General features: G+C 40.5%; 1 protein-coding gene across 2 annotated transcripts; it reads right to left on the reverse strand.

Moving 5' to 3' along the window:
- Positions 1-56: 56 nt before the first annotated feature.
- itpkcb (inositol-trisphosphate 3-kinase Cb) lies at positions 57-22,827 on the reverse strand. Of its 2 annotated transcripts, XM_032590763.1 has the most exons (9): positions 22,681-22,827; positions 22,047-22,127; positions 16,883-18,127; positions 5,510-5,609; positions 4,927-5,140; positions 4,590-4,794; positions 2,636-2,737; positions 1,964-2,035; positions 57-1,853 (listed from the first exon to the last, which is right to left on the reverse strand). In XM_032590763.1, the coding sequence occupies exons 3-9, from the start codon at positions 17,960-17,962 to the stop codon at positions 1,614-1,616; spliced, it is 2,013 nt and encodes a 670-aa protein (XP_032446654.1). In that variant the 5' UTR covers positions 17,963-18,127; positions 22,047-22,127; positions 22,681-22,827; the 3' UTR covers positions 57-1,613. The 2 variants fall into 2 exon arrangements, with proteins under 2 accessions (XP_032446654.1, XP_032446653.1); XM_032590762.1 differs by lacking the exon at positions 22,047-22,127.
- Between the last annotated feature and the right edge of the window lie 40 nt (positions 22,828-22,867).

Consider the following 22,867-nt stretch of genomic DNA (forward strand, 5'->3'; position numbering starts at 1 on the left):
CCACCTTGTTTTGATCTTCAGCTGCCCTGATGAAGAAAAAAAAAGTTTCTTGTAGATCTTATTTTCAGTTTATTGCAATCCGTAATGTGGACAAAGCAGGGATTAACAATTTCATTAGTCTTTGTTTAAGACCTTTAAGAAAACAAAACAAAAAAAAACATGGTTTATATCCAGTTTTCTTTCTTGGAAAGTAGCACCCAGTTTGAGAACCTGATTATTTCCCCACATCACAGAGAATTTGTGGGCTGGTAATACTTTGTAAACATTAATACTACATTTCCACCTGGTGTGATTACTATTTAGAGATGAAAGTGTTTATTTTATTTTCATTACGTCAGATTTATGCAGTGCCAAAGTAAATTTTTGTACCAAGTTAAAGAATTGCACGCAGACCCTCTAGAAGAGCGGCCGGACACCGATCGATTTCCAAAACATTATTATTATTATTATTATTAGCACTGCTATGGTATATTACAGCATTGTTTCTACGTAAACATGCTGAGTACTAGCATCAGACGCTACACCATCCAGTTTAGTGTACCAAAACATCCTCGTCAAAGGTCATGTCATCTCAATAATTCTTTAAACTTAGACAAAGATTTTCCAGTCGGTTGTTCTAACGAAGCCTCTTAAAAGCTCTAACACATTAATCTTACCTCTAGTTAAATTTCACCCTTTATACCACCAGTTTGTTGTAAAATCCCCAAAGCAAAGCTGATTAGAGGAAATCTAATTCATGTTCAGCTGTAAACCAAGCACCCACACACACACACACCCACACACACACACACACACACACACACAGAGGCACTGCTTGTTTTGTTCGATGGCTTTTTGAGGATCCACAGTGCAACAATTTCCAAAGAGGAGCAGCTTGGCCAAGCTGCTTACCGTACATTAAGAATAAAAGAAAAAAAAATAATAAGTCACTGCATTGTGTCATACAAAAACTACTGGATAAAACCGTTTCTAAAAAAGGCAAAACTTTTAAGATTAGATACAAGTCAGTTTATACTTGGGTAAACTCTGTGGAGGGAGTCCTTTGCACTGGAATGATCAATTATATAAAAAAAAAGGTGTTAGGTACAGGAACTTTACAAATATTAAGAAGGTTATCCCAAGGCCCAAAAACAAAAAGATTAAATTAAGCTATTTACATACTGAGTTAGTTAACACTTGGTCTCACCAGTGTTTTAGTGTTGCTGTGTGCTTAAACATAAAAAGTGGTCCATCAATAAAAAAAAACAAAGATCTTGCCAACAGAGATTCTGCAGAGTCAAGTTCATGGATGCAAGACAATTTGCTGTGTGCAACAACATCCAGCAGAGGGGGCTGCTGAGGAGGGGATGAGCACTAGTGTGTCTTGGGGAGTGGGTTGGGTGAAAGTTTTAATTAGTTTGTAGCATTGAATTCTCAGATAATAAGTCAACGTGAGAATATTTAGATATTTAGTCTTGTACGTTTCACAACCTTCTGCTCAGAAGCTCTTAATAATGCATATCAACAGTCTTTTAGGCATGTATCACTTTGTCCTCCTGACGTTTCCTCTTATCCCGAGTGGATTAAGACACTTTGATGACGGCGTACAAAGATTTCAACGGCGCCCAGTCGCGTCACGCCTCCTCCGAGTTTTGATCTCGATCGCAATGCGTCCGAGGCAGCATGCTGCCGAAGATGTCGATGAGGTTGTCCATCCCCCACAGGTAGCCGTCCTCCCTGTTGCCCTCCACCCAGGGCGTCCTGTGGTCCAACGTCATGGGGGGCGGCAGGGGAACCGTCTTGCCGAAGTCGATCATCCAGACGCTCGCCTTTCCGGATGCGTCGTGCACGAACAGAAGAGAGCTGCCCACGACCTGCGACAGAGAGAGAGAGGGGGGGGTTGAGGCGTTGCGGAAGGTGATGAGAAGACGCAGCGGGCAGACAGGAAGGGGAAACGGGCTCAGGGAGGCAAGCGTATCCTCACCTCATGGGTCCTGAAGAACTCCGACTTCTCAAGAACGGAGCGCAGCTCTTCCAGACGCTTCAGGTAACTTTTCTACAAAAACAGTGGAGGGATGTGAGAATGTGAGAACAAAAACAGGAAATGACACCTTTTTCTTTTTCCTGTTAGACGACGTCTGGGGCGTCATTTACTTCTAATAAACGCGTGTGAGTTGGGTTGTTGTTTGGACAGTAAACATACAAACAGCAGTGTGTTTAAACTTCGCATAAACACTGGAGCTATGGGCAACTCGTTTGATTGGCCAACACCTGCAGCGACTCACCTTCAGACCAAACAGATTTTCTAGAGTAGCTGTAGCTACAGACTGGGGGTAAGATTTACTGATTTAATTCATCACATGTTGCCCTACCAGTAATAAATAAAGTTATTTTAGTTTATTTAGAATATGAATTAAAAGTATTATCTCTTAATAGATCTTTTTTTTTTGTAATTGTAATTAAGAGGTGACATACTGAAGTAATCACTGATCAATTTATTATTAAGTCATTCTTGGTAGAAACTCATTCACCTTTTTTTGTGTGAAAAAAGTCACTTTCTATTAAAAACTATTTTGAAATGGGGTTTTTTCTCTTTTTTGTGGTCATTCAGTTTGTTTTCATTTCTCCTGAATAATCAATTTATGGGGTTTCATACCAGGATCTGAACGTCGCCGTCAACAAAGTCCTCGAAGGCCTTCACCACCTGCTCTTTGTGCTTCGTCTTCTTGAAGCTGGTGTTGCACGAGCCGTCACCTTTCTGTCGGAAGAGAGGGGAAAAAAAAAACAAACTTACTTTTTGTTCCTGAGATTTGTTTTACAAAGCCACAAAGCCACCGTGATTATTTAAAATGTAAAACCTAGACTGTTACCAATAAAGCTAGATTAAAATATTTTTTTACCTTTCACTCATGAAATAATTGTGACGTTGGGTTTTATTCTAGGTGGATCAAGTGAATATATTATTGATCAAGTTCATTAAAACAGCTGTTTAAATTTCCAAAGTAATATTTAAACACGACAGAAAGAGGAATATGTCTGAAGACCAAATTACTTTATGGGTAATAGTTAGCCCTTTTTTCATGCCCAATATCATGAAATATATAGTTTATATTGAGCTAGCAGTAGATACAACAAGTAGGCTTTAGAATAAGAAATAAAACTTGTTTAGAGCAGCAAATTTTGCATAACCTTTTGGAAAAACTTCTTAATATTTTTGATATGTACTGGAAGAACTAGGTTTTCAAAATAAAAAACAAAAAAGGGTGCACATAATTACTCTATTGGATGTTAATATTTGTGGAAAAAAAGAATTAACAAACATTCATAGAAAAATTAAGTAAAAATTACTGGTACTTCTATTGAAATTCTGTTGTAGGAAATAAGTACAATTATTCAACTTAAGAACTAATAAACTGCATTATATTTATATCTAAAAACATCAGTTGGTTCAAAATTAAATCAAGCAAAAGTTACGAAAAGAGCCACTTTGCAGACCCCTGTCTTAAGAAAATGATCATTGTATGAAATATGTAAAGTATATTTGTATTCAGATTATACATCAGACTTCTCCAGGTGTACAAGTGTGCTGTATACCATCTCAAGCATTTCAAAAAGTTATAATAGATTTTTATGACTAGGGTGCATTTGGCGTCGCAAAAGAATACGCAGGCATTTTGTTTAGTGGTATTAATAACCATTTGCATAACACAAAAGAGTACATTCAAAGTCATCCAGGTTTACGTAATGCAAATTATTCAGCCACATTCTTCTTAAAGGAGTGACCCATTTCTCTGTGGAATATGTTAAGCTCCTCCTGAATACAGACGGAGGGAGTGGAGGGGATGCTAGCTTGGGATAACCATAAGAAATGGGCGATAAAGACGGGAAAGCCCAGTTTGGTTGGTTTGAAGTGTTTCACATGAAAAGAAAAAAACGCTGAAGGATGGCCTGAGGCCCAGGATGCTGTCCTGGCAAGTTTCGTCCAGCATAGTTCCTGTTATCAGCTATCAGTACAGACTTCATGTTGCCTCGTTTGACACTACTCTATCAATCTAGATTCTGCTGAATTCACCAGAAAAAAATCAATGCAGAAAGGTTGCAAAATAAAAAGTCACTAAAGTCATTAAAGAGTGTCATTTTATCCTTTGTTTCTCTATTTTCCACTCTGACTCCACAGTCCGGCCTGTCCGGGCGTTTGGTTTATTACCAGATGATTTGCTGAAGCAGCAGCTGAATGCGATTAAACGCTACAACTTTGACCTTTATGTTGGCTGTAAATACCTGTCTGACAAGAAAAAAGAAAAATAGCTCCACTGCCAGCGTTTTCATTTGTCTTTGAGGTATGCAAATAAAGCATTTTTGCCTTTGATGAGCAGGATCGGATTTATTTTTTTATTCAAGAGAACAAACAGTCCTCTGTACAGCTGCGTGTCTAAACACCATTTGCCATTCCCACTGCAGTTCGTCTTGTCAAGAAGAGATCCACTCCCACTCTTTGTTTACTTCTTGTAAAAACATGCCGCACTATTTATTGCTCAGCACCCCCGAGTAGCTCTGACGCCAGCAGTCAGACACGTTAATGCCGACGGACGTTCGGAGACGAAGCTGACCTTAATGCCCTCGATGCGGAAGCCGAGCGTGGCGGTGGAGCTCAGCGTCTCCCTCCACCTCATGTAGCGAGGCTTCAGGACGCCCTGCTGAGCGCGCTCCTCCTCGGTGGGGGCCGCCGGGTCCACGGAGATCATCTTCTCGTACATGTCTCTTCGCAGACGTTGGCACTCCTTCGCTTTTATCAGCTCCTCCTCCAAGCAGGTCCTGAAATCGGAAGGTTTACTTGGTTAAATTGGCTCACTGTGTTGGTTTCTTTCATATTGCCCTTATTCTTCTAAATCTGGCCCCGTCTGTGGTCAATGTAGAAATATTTCACTGCCGGCTCTAAATGCTCACCTGCTGCCCATCTTACAGTCCATGATGGAAGGCATGTCGAAGTCAGTCAGCAGGTCGTCCATGATGTTGAAGTCCTGCTCGTCCTTGTGCAGCACACCGTAATACCCGGGGACGTAGGGACGCAGAACGTCCTTCATGAGCTTCTCCAGACACCGCTGCTCACACTCGCAGTAGCGCTTCAGCAGACGGCCGCCGTCTCCGGCCGTGAAGCTGCCTTCAGAAGATAAAAATGCTGATTAAAAGGAGCAGTTTGACATTTTGTGTTATGAACATGTATGTTTTGTTTTTTAAAGAAAAAAAGCAGATTGAGACCGCTTAGTTTTACTTCTTAATAGTGTTAACTATTGTTAAAAGAAAGTTTGTGTGTCGATTAAACAGAGAAATCAGCTGCAGAGAGGTTGCTTGGTTGGTTTTTGCCACCTTTGGACACAGACACACGAGCTGCTTGCCCTGTTTCAAGTTTTTCCTGTTTTTCCATGTTGGGCTGAACTGACCGGCTGTAGATTTATTTACCAAACAGATACAATGGAGGTTTCAATCTTATCTTCCAGTTCTAGGCAATAAGCGTGATAAAAGTGCATACCTGTGTGGCCAGCTAGCTGCACCCACGAGTGACGGGGCTTTAGCGTAAAGGCTAAAGGGGAAAAGTGAACCATGCTCTTCAACTTGCTCCAGGATTTACTCTGCAGACAGAAAAAGAAACATTTCCATCCTCGTTAAAAAAAAGAAGCAGAAAAAGAGGAAGAAAAACAACAAATCTGAGACCCTGATTGATCCGCGGATCCGTTTTAGTGGTCTCACAAAGCACCGAGGGAAGTCCAGGCCACAACAGTGATTACTGATTAAAGGAAAACACACCCTGTTCTCCACACACACATATCAGCAGACATTGGACAAGCTCTCCCCTTTAAACCAAGGCCGGGTGCACAACATACTTGACAAAGCCCATTCATAAAACATTTACCAAAGCCACTGTGTCGTAAAACAGAACCTCGCTGTCTGAAAGCGTGTGACAGTGTGTGTGTGTGTGTGTGCGTGTGTGTGTGTGTGTGTGTGGGTGTGTGTGTGTGTGTGTGAATGCAGCGGTTATCTATGTTGGGAAAGCTGAAATCGAGGACAGTGTGCAACAGGAGCGTTGACGCAAGTCGTTTGAGGAGAACCAGACGTGCATTGATTAGAGCAAGAGCGTGTGTATGTGTGGGAAAGCACAACAAGTAAGACGGTTTCTGACAGGAACATGCTAGTCGGTGTTTTACACAACTGCACACAAACACAAACTGAGCAAATATTTCACCGGCTAACGACGAGCGCAAGAGTGTGAATAAGCATAAACTGAATCGCTGTCCTGATTTTGGAGGACATAAAACTACTGAGTCAGCTCAGGTGAGCAGTAAACTGCAGGTACAGTGAGCTGTAATCATAAAATAGATTTTATTATTATTATTACAGGTTGGTTGGTGTGAATAGTTGTTCCTGTCTGGGTCTGCATTCTTCCACCAGCTGCTTCACTGAAACTGTCACAATTGAGTTATTTGAGTTTATGCAATGGTATTTTGTGTATAATAGTTTGACAGCTCCAATAAACATTCATTTCAAACCAGTTGGTATCAATCAGGGGGGGGAAAGATTAATCACAGCACTACTAAACGCTAAACTCCTTCCTTCTAATTTTTTGTGATGTGCCTGATTCAGTTTTGTCTGCAGTATTAAAAAAAAGAAATAAATACATTTGGAGGAGCTTTAAGGATTTTAATCTCTATTTTATTTTGGGGACAAAAATATATTGCTATTTTTAATTTTCTTTTTAAAACATAAAAGGGCAAAACAAAAGGTTTTGTGTCAGATGAAAACATGAGGTGAACAAAGGCTAAGAGTGGGAAAAAATACATTTTTAAGATCTACAAAAAAAGATTTCAGTAAAAAAAGAATTTAAAAAAATTGAAAACAACAAAACAAAAATCTACTATTAATTAAAACAAGCAAAAATGTTTGTTAATCAGGAAGTAAATACATATAACTATAAAACTACACATACTGTATAATTAACTAGCCAACACATAAAAGTCCATATTTTTCAAGGCTTTCCTCCGATTTTTAAAACGTTCTGGATATTTTTGAATGACCAACGTGTTAAAAATAAACAGGTTGAATAATAATTGGGGCTCATCACCTGTAGGTTTAACAAACAAAAAAAGAAAATAAGAAGTGCATGAAACATTGTTAAATTAGCTTCATGAGTGAGGTACAGAGACGCTTCAATGCTTTTTGGCACCTGGACTTAAATACTTCGGCACTTAGACTTGTAAAATAAGGGGTTAAGGATCCTACAGTAAATGCAAATTCTTCAAAGCAATGTTTGTGTATGTTAGTAGTTTTATTTAGAAGGAGGGAAACACAGGTTTATTACATTGCTTTGCCTAGAGTTAAAGTTGTAAAATGTGATTTCTTAATTAGCATTCATTCAGCCATACACAAATAAAAATTTTAAAAAATCGGGTAAAATGTTAAAATTACAATGTTATTAGGTAAATTAAAGATGAGGCCAGAAATTTCTATTTAAAAAAAAACACTTTACTCAAATTTACCAGATTTTTGTCACTTAGAAATATGGAAGAAGGAACAACGTCTGGAAAAGTGAAACACTCGGGTCAGACGGTTCGTCTGGTGTTAAGCGCCATCAAGATTTTCATCAGGACTGCGGATTAAGGTGAGAATGACTCAAATGGCAGCACAGTTGCAGCACACCATTACTGCAACCTGCGTCAACTTTAGAGTCAAAAACAGTGATGAAACTATCCATGTCCTGAATTTAACATGACCAAAATTCCTGTATCTTGTGAAAACCCGTTTCACTAATCCAACCACAAACTGTACGTCTGGCCGGCACATGAGCACAGAGAGAGAAACAACTAAGAAGGAGACGATGTCTTGTACTGTAAAAGGGGCTGAGTAGTTTCTGTAAATATACTTTACAATACCCGACCTGAAAATACCCGATTATTGCTCAATATTTGCTTCCTTCTGATCTACACTCTGCTTTGTTTTTAGCTGCTGGCATCTCAAAAATATAATAATTTTACTTTTCAGGAAATGGAAAACAACTCCTGCTTCTGAATGTAAAATTAATTTGGTGAAAGTTACATGCTCGTTTTAAAACTTTGTACAGGAAATGTATCAATGAACAGAGGTTTGACTTTCACAAGAAAACCAAAATGACCGATGGAGGGAGAAGAAGAAGTTTGTAAGCAAAGGTTTGTTTTAGTCGCAAACAACATTTTATTCAAACTTATTAGAAATCTTAACGTAACTTCCCCACATCTGAGCATGCAAAGATGAGGCATAACATTATGACCTCCCAGGTCTGCAGCTAAGTCGCTCTCTGCACATCAATAAACCCGGCCATGACCCTGAGACCGGTTCTGCTCCTACCTTGAACTATCTGATAAATACAGAAAACCGCAGACAGGGAACACAACAGGAGCTGCACTTCTCGACACGGTTTCACACAGTCGTAAAACAGGATTCAGAACTTTTATCAACGTCAAGGTTTTTTATTTTAAGGCTTCAGTCATAAGATACAAAAACAAAACAGTAAGTAAACAAACTCCAGAGAAACCGAGTCTCCTTAGATAGTCACCTTTAATTAGACACGTCCAACTTGTCAGGTGAGATTTCCTGAATACCAAACGTCTTAAAGAACAGTAAGATGGATAGGCAGATATCATGCCGTTCTGCTGAAGTTTTGTTTGTCCTTTCCATTTAGTTTCAATCTTCTTTGCTATTTACATATATAAATGTATTATGACATTTTGCAGTGTGTGTGTACATTTAAAACTGGGATAGGTTTTAAAGCTGCAGTGTGAAACCTTTACGTAAATATGCATCAGTTCAACCTGTCACCATGTCGTGTCAGTGTAAGATAAGACAGACAATCTGCGGAAAGATCGAGTTCCTCCATTTCCTCCCTGAGCTGCGATTGCTGTCTAAAAAGAAACAAAAAACACAAATGCACTGCTCCCGTTTAAAAATTGAAAAAGAACCAGAGCCAAACGAGGAGAAGCAGCATTTAGCATCCATGCACCACAAATTTGGAACAAACTTCCAGAAAACTGCAAAACAGCTGAAACACTGACTTCGTTTAAATCTCGACTAAAAACCCACCTGTTTAGGATTGTATTTGAAACGTAATCAATTACAAATTTAATGATGGAACCTGACTTAATGTCATGTTTTGATTGTTGATTCTATGTTGAAATTGCACAAAAATCCATGAGGGACGACGGAGTCCCAGAGCGAAATTCCGTGAGAGGTGTACGGAGCCCAGTGCCGGAAGAAAAACGGCGAGTGACTGAGGGTCACTGCGCGTAACACAAACCCTGTAAATTCTAGACACTAACAGGTACCATAGAATTGCACAAAAATCCGTGAGGGACGGCAGAGACCCTGCTCGAAATTCTGTGAAAGACGTGATCAGAGCCTTGTGCCAGAAGCCCATTAAAATGCCATCTACATTGTTTTAAACTGTGTGATTGTGAGCGTGAGTGGGAATAAAAATAGCAATAGGTATTTTGTTCCATATAACACAGTAGGAGTGTAACAGGTAAACCTTCTATGGATGCAAACTCGACTAAAAACCCACCTGTTTAGGATTGTATTTGAAACGTAATCAATTACAAATTTATTGATGGAGCCTGACTTAATGTCGTGTTTTGATTGTTGATTCTATGTTGCATTGTGTTTCTGTGTTTGATATGATGTAAAGCACTTTGAAATGCCTTGCTGCTGAAATGTGCTATACAAATACAATTTGATTTGATTTGAACATAGTGATAGTTTTAAGAAATATGTGAAAAACAAACTTTTTATTTTTGCAAAGGTTACAAAAAAGAACTGTTATTCTACACAAATATTTGTCTCAGTAAACAAGCTAAATTTAACCTGCGGAGGTGGCATCTATAAATACAAACTGTGTTTACACATCAGATCTGCACCCTCAGTCCAGTTTTGTTGCCTTTGGCTTCTATTATCAGAACATGGATTGACCTGAGAAAGGCCTCCGAGGCGGATGAAAGCCGGGGTGACAGGAAGGTGAAGCTGCGGCCTCTCCTCTTACATTTCAGAGTCTCTAATTGCTTCACAGTAGAGCTCGATGTGCTCTGCTGTAAGGTCGGATGTACTTTGGTAAATCAACCAGTGCTGACGAAAACGCTGCTCTGACGGACGACAGGCAACAGCGTCTAAAGGAGGTCGCAATAAATGTTTGCAGTCATGCTCTCTCGGAGGTACTAAGCTCAGCTGCATCTCCATCCCACACGCACTTTAAACGCTGAGTTCACATTTCGCTCCACTCAGTCAGCCCTCCGCTGTCTCGGCTTTCCCTTTTATGTAACTTGTGACGCCTAACGCACAGCTCCGTTTCCTGATTCTTTGTCCTCAGCACCTCCAGCTGACTTCCAAGAGCTCTGACGTCGACAAAATGTTCGCTTCCCGCAAACTTCCCCTTTCTTTCTAAAGGTTATTTTTATTTAACATTAATCTAACTCAAATAAAGTCCCCACTTGCCTACTTTTTTTCTATGTTTTGATTCATTTATCTCAACTGATGTTGAAAGGTTCATTTGCTTCAGCAATTTAACTGACTTGCTGAAATAAGCTTTAATTTACTGAGAATTCTGTGGGCAAAGAGTCCCATGGACAACAACAGCCTTCTTAAACATTTCTTAATAAAAAAAAATATAGGCACCTTAACGTCACATTTAATGTACCTTAGCAAACAGCTATAATATCGCCTGACTTTGGCAATTTGCCCAGGGAAATTCTCAAAGTCAATCACTTCTTTTGCATAATTACTGATTGTATCTCTAACCAAAAGTATGATGAGTATGCTCTTCCTGTTGGCTAGCTGCAGGCTTGTGACACCTACAATTTACAAATAGCTAAACAATCTGTTCAATGACACACAGATATTTATCTACAGGATAGTTATCTACCAATCAAACTCGTCACCTGTGATGTAATTTACTCTCACAAACATGGCAACATGATCCCAGAAGCAACGCTGGATCTTATCTGCGTTTTTTTTTTTTTTGTCTTCTAGATCCATTTCCTACCTGGTGGACGGAGCACAGGTTCAGGACGAGGCAGACGCTGGCGAAGATGCAAGCCACTCCGGAGGCGAAGCGAGAACGCAGCAGACACGCCCAGCTCTGCGCCATCGCTACACCATCAAGCGGCACCATTAACTTCCCTGTCTTCCTGACGCTCTGAGAGCCCCGCCGGTCATTGAAAACCCACTTTCACCAAATGGGCTCTCGGTTTCACGCTAATGTGCTGCCTCAGTCGGGATGTTAAATGTTGCATGGCGATCAGACTTGGCTCACTCTGATGACTCCTCGTTTCCTGCAGCCACTTTAGGACATCCCAATTCACAATCTGTCCGGTTTCAACACTTTTATCTTTTTTAAGACACCCTTCCTTTGCTTTCTTAACACTTGAATCTCTATTGCGTCTGACCTGCAGCTAAAACCTCACACTCTCTCAGCCACCGGTTTTCTTGAACTGATCATTTTTGTTTTGCCTTCTTCAAATCTTTCATCCTGTCCAACTGAAGGCACAGCGCTCCACACAATGTGCCGTCTTCTTCTGTCCTCTTATCCTCTAATCCCCCATGGCTGAGCCAATCTCCTGACAGATACATGACAGACATGACAGCGTGGGGGCAGGGCTGGCAGGGCCCTCTCCAGGCGATCCCTGAGCTTCTCTTTTGTCTACATGACGAGTTCTTCACCAAAGCATGGAGGTGCGTGTGTGTACAGAGACAAAGAAGAACCTGTCAGGCAACTATCATGAGCTGCAGGAGGGACAGGTACTGTTAGCGCTCCCTTCTTGAAGCGTTTCAAAACCACATCCCCCTTCCCTCGACTTCAAATCTTCAGACTTAGAGCAGCACGGCCGGGTTTTAGTTGCTGCACAAACATGATCGCAGTTTGACATTAAATGAGATATTAAGAAGTGTTCAAATTTGCTTAATTTTGGAAATACAACACCACCAGCTGGCCAATGTGCTGCTCTCAGGAACAAAGGAAAACTAGAGATGACCAGTCCGAAGTAAAGGAAGAGAAAAGGCAAAGAAAACCACCTAAGGTTAAGATGAAGGCGTTTTCAGTTCAAGCCTCTGAAAACAACCCTAATAATAACCTATGTTGCATTTTGAACAGTAACGTAGCTAATTAATGTAGTTTGGCTTTCATGCGTAATGTTTCAGATACATTTTTGATGATTGTAGTATGTAATCAGCAGCGTCGTGTCATCCCTTCACCACCACGGTTTAAAAACGATCCAGAGGAAACCCTGTAAATGAAGCAGCAGCAACATAGAGTCGTCTTTACCGTTGTCCCTTTACTTTGATCCATGTGATATTCCCTGAACTTGTTGCTACAAAATCCTCTAAAAATGTATCATCATCGATGCTTATGATTCAGTTTTAAAGGCCGCTGATTCATCAGCTTTCCCACCAAATGTCTGTGCGTTTTAGATGTGACACAATCTTTCTTGGAACCTGGAAACTTTGTGATTGGGGGCGAGAAGTCCCACAGAAAGTGACAAACTAATCATAGTTTTCTCTGGATGTCTGGAACATATAGTGATGCACTGATCATATAGTGAGAATTTTAGACCGATCCCTTGAGGTGTGGGATTAAGGAGCAGATTATTAACCGTGTGCAATATCAGTACTAACGCTTTGAGCAACATACTAGAAATAATATACAAGCACAAAGTCGCCGAAATGAGAGACTTGTACAGCAACTGAAGGACAAACCTTAAGACTATGTGCAATAGCTAATTAATTATAATTTTTTCACCCTGGTTATGGCTTTTTTACATCAAGGAATAAGCAGATTTTGTTTGTTTTTAACCACTTTACAGACTAGCCACAATATCTCTTTGAATTGTGCCACCATTATACTCCAGTAAGATATCGCATTTAAATAGTCAAACCAGTTTAGATAAGAAGTCCTAAAGACGAGCAATGACTGATCCAAAACTGAAACAACCTGCTGCCAAACATCAGATCTGTCCAGGTCATTGAGACTTTAACTTATACATATTTAAATATGTTAAATATTCCTTTGAAATTAGATTCAGGATGGACTCCTGCGATGTTCATTTAATGCATTTTGAAGTTTTTTTCTGGAAGATGTCACAACCTGTCATTTTATAGAGCGTCTCCATTGTTTTCTGAACAACCATTGAACTGGTTCTGTACAGACATTTAACTTTTCCACCATCTCAAACCCAGTCTGCCCATTCTTCTCTGATTAGAATAATGTCCATATTTAATTGGTTGCCAAAGGAGTGTGCATCGAGTTGCTTTTTATGACTTCGCAACATGGATTTTGTGTATAACAGCTGTGGGAGTGCTGCGTGGGACAGACAAAGTCTGCAGCGTGGCTCATGACTTGAGCAGCATAAATACAGTAGGAACAATCAGCGTGTGTAGGCTACACGTTCCAGGCTTCACCGCGTCATTTTTTTTGTCCTATGTGAACGTTGATTTTCCTCTTATTTTTTCTACGGCTCGATGCGCCTCATGTTGAACCAGTGGAAAATACTAAAACTTTTGTTAAGAGCCACTTTAAAGGGAGAGCAAACTACTGTACCATACCGGAGTAATCTGAAAACAATATACAATGGCACACTTATTGTTGGGATGATTATACATAAGAATTTGCATCTCATTGCATTCAAATGTCATGGACAGAGTAGATACTGTCATGGACAGATACTGTCTGTGAAGGAAAAAAAAAACACAACAAGTCAAGGAGGGGGAAAAAAAGAGAAAAGAGCCATATATGGTAAAGACGTTGCCTAGCAACCGGCTCAGCCTTCAGCCCAATTTTCCATGACACACACGCAACTCTGAACGCAAGACGGCATAGCTGCAAGTGAGAGTGAGCCGTTATCCCTGTACGTCACAGGGAGAGCGACATGCAAGACGTAAGGTTTGGCTGGGAGTCTGAAGGCCGGCCATTAAAGCAGCACACACACACACGCACACACACACACACACCCTGTGTGGAGTCACTCCAGAGAACAACGGTGCTTTAACGTAGCTGTAGCAGAAAAAAAAAAAAAAAAAAAAAACGGGGCCCGTCTGCAGCCGCACTTATCACAAACCACAAGCCAGAATCATCCTGTTTGTTTCGACAGCGAGACTGCAGCTCCTTCGGTCGCTCTCTTCCTGGTTTTAAACTATTTAAACCTCTGGAAATTACGCTGTTGTTTGACCCGTAGCTAAAATGACAGAAACATGTAGAAATTTGAATTCCACATGATGTTCCTGTTACTTTACTCCAAGTAGCTGACTCAAAGAGACTCATTGCAACAGGTGATTTCAGACTAATCACTGTGTACTTTCAGAGTTCAGTAAATGCTGAAGGTTTTACAATACAGAAATAACAAGTTTAGTCATTTTAATAATGTTTATGTGTAAAAACTATTATTAGAACTAGTCAGAATGGTCTCCAGATCTTCAGTAAAAACTCCACACTTTATTGGTTTTGACGTAGAACTAGTAAAGCACATAAAAATAATGCTAATTTATTACTTCAGCTCTCTGTTTTTGTTTGAAACACAGAGAAATAAAAAAATACATGTGTAAAAAATCATCAGCTAAAAGATGTAGTAGGAGAATTAGTTTTTTCTTTTAAGCGAGAAAAAAAAATGCCACCAGCTGACAGACGGTGTGCAGCAACAGGTGGGGGAAGGGCCAGAGAAAACTCTGGAGCTTTTTCTCATTGTATGTCAATAAATAGACTTCAGATTTCACGTCCATTTTAAACACATCATGGTAAGCGAGCTAAGCACTTCTTGTTGCAAATATGTGAGACATTTTAGTTTGCAACTTTGTCGTCTCTTTTGTTGAAATTTTCTAAGAAAATAAACAAGTAAAAATAACTATTACAGACAAAACCCCTGACTTAATTTAGATTTTTTTTATGTAGACCTGGTGTTTCCCATCAAGTCTTGTTTTTAATTGTGAATCTGTTTTACAGTGTAGCAGCAACCAGAAACTTAAGACTCACAAAGTATTTTGAGTTATCCTCATTCATCTCTTCTCAAGGAAAAGAATACCCGGATGACTGTCAGCCACTCATTGTGTGACAATGATTGCAGGTTATAGAAATGAAGCAAGTCTACCACAACGCAACACGAACAGCACCTTTCAACCACATGAAAATGCCTGGATAGTCAAGATTCCTGTGGCTATAGGAAAAGGAGCGAAGAGATGCCATTGCTAACAGAGACATCCTGTCTTCATAGCATTCCGAACATGTCTAATCAGCGGAGCATCAAAGCTTCCAGGCATCAGGGGACAAAACAAAACAAAACAAAAAACTCTTCCTCAATGGAAACTTTAATCTTTGAAGGAGAGCCAACAATAAGTCACTGTTCTTTTATTCTGTCCTTGACAGATTGAGCAAAGTCATTTTAAAATGTGCCGCCTGTGAGAATGAACGGCCTCAGAGCTGAGCTTATCGAAGCCAAGTGACCCTGAGGCGTGTCGCTGTTGAAGAATACAAGAGGTGGGGGGTTGGAAACGGGAGCCGACTTCCTCCCAGTTGAGTCAAATGTTTTACAGTCATCTGCTGTCGTCTCAGCATCATGAGTCAAGCAGTTTAACTACTGAAAAACAGAGACGAACGACGTTAACCCACCTTTGTTTATTGCGCCGTTTAATCTTTAACCGAATGCCAACACAGAGGCGACGCAAAGGCAAGCTGCTGAGTAACGAGTGCATTGCTTTTATCAGCACTTAAAAAAATTTAACCCTACACTATATAAAAAAAATCTCTTTGTAAGGTAGTAAAATTATTCATATTCCAAAGTGGTGTGTTAGTTTGTAAATATAAAGTTTAACAGGAGGTCAAATTAAGACCTAGCCTACACATCTTGAAGTAGAAATTAACGTTTATGTAGCTAATCGTTATCATTTGTTAAAAGTACAGTCTGGGTAAGAACAGTAAAGTAGGTATACTTTAATGTTTTGTGTTATCAATAAATACTTCAGCTAATTAAAAGTTAAGACCTGTCAAGTCTTGTTGGGGAAGTTTGAGTCAATCAAAGCAAGAGTTTCTCATTGCTAACGCTAACAGCAAACCAGCTATGAAGTTGAACTTATTAAACCTCAAGCTGTTTTTGTGCACGAGCGACACCATTTCTACATCTCACTTTAACAAAAACAAAAGTCTTATTCATATTTTCTTATTCATTAACTAACATTAATATGTTAATGTGTAAAGCATTAACATATTAATCAGGAATACATCCTTTTTGCTTTGTTATTTTTCCAGCAGAGGTTAAAACAGGTGAGCAAAATCATCTTCATGATTAGTTAGCATCAAACTAATTTAGTCAAATATGTACATTATAAAAACTTAAACCAACATCTACTTAAATGGAGCTTAAGCAGGATAATTGTACTGGTTGGACTCCACCAGTGTCCTTTATCCTTCATCAGGGCAGGATCTAGACCTTGACATGAACTGTTTGTACATCCCTGACTAAGAAAGGTGTGTCCTATGGTGAGTTGTTTCTTTACGCATTGAGTAAATACTAGGAAAGTTTGGAAATCTGGGGTATCGGATGTTTTACACCAGTGCACACACGCATCCTGTTGCACCATGTACAGGATTTCTATTTGGTTTCTTTAATGGGAGAGTTGCATGGTGTAAATAAAAACTGTCATGCTTAGATGGAAAGTTGTGCAATATTTGCCTTGGTGTTTTTGACAGTGGGAACCGTAAGACCTGTTTCTAACTTGTTTCATGCGATTAAAAGGGGAGAAAGTAATAAAAGGCCAACAGTAATTCGCTCCAACAACCTGATTGCCAACCAGTGGTTTGCAGAGTGTGGTAAAAAACAAAAAACAAAAAAAAAAACAAAAGGACACTTACCCCTGAGCCGTCCCCTGCGCTGCACAGAGACCGGGTCGGGGACAGGCTGGACTCGATGTCGCTGCCGGTGTAGTCGTCCTCGGACTCCTCAAAGGAGGAGGCTGAGGACAGGCCTATGGAGGAGGAGGTGGACAGCTTCCTGGGGGTCCGCATCAGGGCAGGAGAGCCGCCGCAGCCGCTGTCCGAGCAGGGGGACTCGTCTTCCGCCTGGAGATCAAAACAGGAGGGCTGGTCGGTCTGCAGGGCCGTGGTGCCCTGGCAGCGGATGGGGCTGGTGTCTCTGGTTATGATCAGTTTCGGTATCGTTCCAGGAAAACTTTGCCTCGGGGGGCTTCGGTTCGTCTGCTCCGGGTGTTTTACGCTCTCGGGTCCGTCCAGGCAGCCATTGTTCTGATCCCCGGCGCAGGATTCGGTTTGAGTCATGTCTCCTTTCATGCCATCGTCCAGTATCGAGAGCCCCCCGCACAAATGCTGATCCGGGGGCGAGCAGGTCGAAGTCCGTTCAGCGTCCGGGTCAGAGGTGAGGAGGGGGTTCAAACTCAGATCAGTCCCGAACCCAGACACAAAGCGGTTCTTGTAGCTTCCCCCCACTGGCTGATGCTCCATGTCCCCGGCTGGGGGATCCGAGGCATGGTCTTCTCGCACGCCGCTCCGCGTTTCCAAGCCTGGCGCATCAGCTGAAGTAGCCTCTCGGTTCACGGCGAGCTGGACCGCTTCGACATGGCCACCGAGGCCGGACGATGCCTCGAAACAACCCGTGGCTGCTCGATACTCCCCACTCGCCGATGCAGCCTCGTCTCGGGGCAACTTCCCTGCTTTGTGTCCGCGGCGCGCCGCTGGATCGGCGGCCTCCGTTCCGGGGCCCGAATCCTCCTCGGTCTGACTGGGGTATCGCTTCCTCCTTCCCAGACAGGACAACACTTTGTTTCTCATTGGATTCCTGCTCAGCTGCTCGCTCCGCGGCTTCCTTTTGCTCCTGAATCTGGAGATACTGAGTCGATGAGGCGTGTCGCTTGATTTCCACTTCGCCCCGCCTGTGGTGGCGGTGCAGTGCGAGAGATCAGAGCGCGTTTGGCCCATCCCGCATGCCGTAGTGATACACACGCACACCCTCAATGTGTAATCAAAAACATGCAACTCTGCCCACAGTACTTTAGTAAGCCCTTAATCACCAATTCCATATAATAAGATTGGAAAATCCCGAATTAGTCCACGCCTTCTCATCCACTCGGGGTCTGGTCAAATCTGTAAAGAGAAAATACATAAATATCGTTGAATAGACAAAAATCTGGTATTTTCATCACTACAATCAAATAATTTCACCTGAAAGGGCAAAACATAACAATGAAATCATAGGTAAGCGATAAGAAGTCCTATTGCTCCAGAGGTTGACTTCTCATAGACTGCTGTATCCTAGCATATCAGGAAAATGTGAAAACCAACTATGTTAATCACAGCCTTGACAGGATTGCTAAGAACAGCAGATTCTAGAGATAAGTGGAGTCTTAAAGGCATAAACTGTGACTGTAGTCGGTGCTTAAAGAGCCAAGGCAGACGGACATTTCCGGGACATGGGCTACAAATGTCACACTCCTTACATTAAGCCATTTCTGAACCGGTGCCAGTATCAAAGCCATTTAAGATGAGGTGAGGAGAAGAATGACTGGATTGTTGCTTAGTGGTCTAAAGTTTACGTTAATAATGATAGTACATTTTGTATTCTATTTGGAAATCAAGGTCCACAGGCTCAGTAGAGACGCGCTTTCATCGCCGTGCCACACTGCATTGATGCAGTAATTCAAGCAAAAAGACCCATAACAAGTATTGAGTGCATGTACAGCACAGAATATGGATATAATCTTCATCAGGGTAACATTTATGTTCTGGAAATCCTTAAAATTGGTATTGTGCAATGTTCTAATTTTCTAAGAAACTGAACCACAATCATCTAAACGGATCAAAAATAAACTATTGAAATATATCCCTTTATATGTAATAAACACATACAAACTGCACCTTCTGAACTGAATTTATTTTTTTTATTTGATTATACTGAACTTGACTCAATAATACAGTTTATATTCTTCTTCACTGCAAACCTAGAGGTCTGCAACAACTGCTAGGATAGCAGATAAATACAGCATGTTCACAGCAACATATCATGTTTGATCAAAAAAAAAGAACATGAAACATCTTCCACCTTCTGAGCTAAATCTGTTTACTACTGCCCTCCTGTGTCTGGATACAATTCACAGCCTTTTATTGACATCTACAGTGTTTTGTTTTTTTTTAATCCGTCAAAGAGTGCTTCGTGTGAAACAAAAAAAAAATTTGAGGCAATCCTTTATTTAGATAGCAAGAGTTCAATCATCACTATTTTAGTTTTTCTCCATTTTACAAGATATACAACTGTAATGAAAACCCTTTCAAAGTACAGGCACACCAATTAGATTGTCAAGCTAATGAATCCGTCTGGCGTTAAAGACCATTTGCCTTTTTGCTCCGTCTGTGACTCACCGCAGAGGAATCGCCAGGCCAATAAAGTCAGCCAATATTTGCCGGTAATTAAATCAATATTTGTCATTCATTAAGCATCCGCCTGAATCAAGCCTAGCCAATACGGAAACTTCCTGAGCAGCACTGTGTTGGGCTTTGTAGATGGTAAGAAGTGTCAAGCAGCAGACTCTACACACCTGGGTTAATCAAACAGCTGCAGGCAGACCCCAGTGGACAGTCAGACTGTCTCTCTGCACAAGACTGCATCCGTTCATGAGCAATGAGTTACGACCAGCATGATTCTGAGCAACCAGCTCTAACTTCACCGTCTGTACCGACAGACCCTAGCAAACCCATGCTTCACAGCAAATGAAGGTGTGAAGGTACTTATCCCAGGTGCAAATGAACAAAACAAGACAAATGGCTCCTCAGACATTTAAATATGAGCAGAAAATCATTCCGCTCTTGGCTGGAATGATTTTCACAGATCCTTCCTTGTTCGTGGGAACAGGAAGGACCAGCCAACAGTTCTGACTGAGTCACACTTGCCAGATTAAATAAAGTTTTAAATGTCTGAATTTTGGACAATTTGATCTGAGAATAAATGGCACACTGTTGCATCATGGGAATCTGTGTGTTAACTGGAACTTCCACCTGATACAGATTTACCTTGGTTTAGGCATTTTGATGCGAGCCAGCATTTCTGATTTGATTATTGGATCTTTAGTAATCCTAAATCATTTTTTCTCCGGTGTTTTAGTCAAGCCTTTCTGTGTCAATGGTTGTGTCGTTTGTAGCCACCTTTCTCCATTGTTTTCCTTGTACTGCATTGTTGAGAAAAGTCAAGATGCACATTAGTCTTTGAATTTTGTTTTGGCGTTTCAATGTTAAGATGTAAAACAAAAGTCAACTGATCTGACTTTCGTTAATTAATGTAAAATACCTAAGGTTTAATTGTCCTCACTTAAAATTAAGAACATTTCTACTTAAAAGGTCAGTTGCTTTGGTTAGTGAACATAATGGGATGTTATTTTGCGGAACTACCACCAAACTTATAAATGCCTTCACATAGCACCTCTTGTAATACTCAATTTTTAAAATCTTTGCAGACTCACATCTAAAGACAACTTAGAGAGCAATTAACCTAACAGTCATGTTTTTGAAGTGTGAGAGGAAGCCGGAGTACCTGGAGTGAACCCACGCACGCACAGGGAGAACATGCAAACTCCATGCAGAAAGACCCCCCTTTTTGCTTTGATACGGGCAAACAGAATTCAGTACAACAGATTGCTTCCAGAGGTAATCTAATTTGTAGTTTACTTGTGTGTAATTTATTCTCATCATGAAGACAAATGTAGTGTGGAGGCCTCAGATGTTTTCTAGAGAACATCGGTCAACAAACTTCCTCAAGACGACCAAGTTTGACCAGGGACAAAGTGTGGAGAAGTTTAAATCAGGGCTAAGTTTTTAAACACAATCCCAAACTTTGGATTTCATTCAACAGTGGCAAGAAGAAAGTCATTGTTAAAAATAAATCCTGAAAAATGAAAACGTTGGTATTACTGCTATCACTATTGTTCTTATTATTAGCGCTGTGAGCCACAGCAAAGGGAAAAATAACACTGAAAAACCGTCAGAGACTAACTCAAAACCACTCAGATTCTTCTTGTTCTTGCTCTCCGTTAGCTGTGCTACACGAAGACGGGTTGCCATAGCAACTGATAGCAACGCCACTAATGTGTCAGGATTCAACACCAACAAAACAAAAACACACATACAAAGAGCAGTTTTTTTGCCACCGAGCAGGGAGCTGGGGGCGTGATCTTAGACGAGTGATGTCACCCTGCAACATGTCTATAGAAAGTATTAAAATAAATTGCATGCCACACTTTTCAGATGTTTATTTGTGAAATCTTTGGAACCCATCTATTGTTTTCCTGTTCTTCCAAGATGTACCAGTTTTTGTAGGTCAGCCACATGAAATATCTTAACGTTTATGTTTGTAATGTGTCAAAAAAGTAAACAAGTACACCAGGTATGAATACTTTTGCTAGCGCCAACATATATGTACAGTTTATTGTACATTACTCTAAGTCTACTTATTTTCTCATATTAGCAAGAAATAATGTGACTTACACCTGCATAAAAACAGTAAATGTATAAACTGTTTGAGGTTCACTCTGAATTGCCATTTAAAACATGGAATATATTAATATTCTACACAAAATTAATTTGATTAGTTTTTTTTTTACAAGACGAGAAGCGTGAATTTACAAAACAGCTGCTCCAATAAAAAGACAAATATCCCACGAAAAGGAACCATCCTGTGAATTAGACTGACTGAAGTTAGCAGCATGTGAATGTCATTCTACTGTCATTTACTGTGACAGCAGTTCTGTCACCGTGCTGTCAGCAGGAAAGCTCACAGAAAGGAAATGGAACAGGAAGCGTAACAATGGAAATACCGACTCACTGTGAAGCATGCACAACTACACTTAACTGCGATATTGTGTAATATTATTTAATTATTAATAAGCTTACAAAATGACTCGCACGTCTAAAGGAAATGTCTTTGTTTAGGTGGGGAAGGAGAACTAAGACAATTAAACACATGAGTTTCTCTTGTCTAAATCTACAATAAAATAGAATAAAATAAAAATACTATTACCTTCCCCACTCTTCTTACAGCCGATGGTTTTTCAGGTACAGTGAGCACTCCTTGGAAAAGAACATCAGTCATCTTGTCGATCTGGTTTCATTAATGCAAGATGATTAATGCCTGGGAGTCTTTTGTCTTACTGACATGGACTGAATGTACTCATGGAACCATCAACACCCACTACAACAGCGACATACCCTTAATGGGAAGTTGGTTATTTTAACACAAACATAAAACACACAAAAAAATAATCGCAGAACTATAGGGAAGTTCACCAGCCATCACCTTATACTGACACTCTTCTATTTGCTTGTGATACATTTACTCAGTCAGCCACTCCTCTTAAGTAAAGGCCTACAGAGTGAATTGTTTGTTCAAACAGTGTTTGCAATGACTGATGAATTTATTATCGTGCGCTTAAGCAAAACGTCAGTGTCGTTTCACAAAGCGTTCATTAGGACTTTCAGATCTACATTTTTAAATGCCACTTTTGTTGTTTTACCTATAAAAATAACTGGTTATTGACTGTAGATATTCACTTATCAGATAATAGACATTACGAACCTAAAACACAAAGTAAAAGGGAATAGATACACATATATATATACACACACAGATATATATATATATATATAAAACTTACCCCACAGACGCCGTGAAGCAGCTGTTAAAAAGCTGGCACTGGAAATGGAGGTTTAACTCATGTAGGCAATGGTGTCAAGATGAGTTTGCGGCTTCTCTGTTCTGCGAATCACAGAGAAATACCGATGAGTGCACGGCAGCAGCATCAGCATGTGGTTATAACGCGGAGAAAAGGCGCAGAGGAAGTG

This window comes from Xiphophorus hellerii, chromosome 18 (genome assembly GCF_003331165.1).
Source record: "Xiphophorus hellerii strain 12219 chromosome 18, Xiphophorus_hellerii-4.1, whole genome shotgun sequence".
Lineage (NCBI taxonomy): Eukaryota > Metazoa > Chordata > Actinopteri > Cyprinodontiformes > Poeciliidae > Xiphophorus > Xiphophorus hellerii.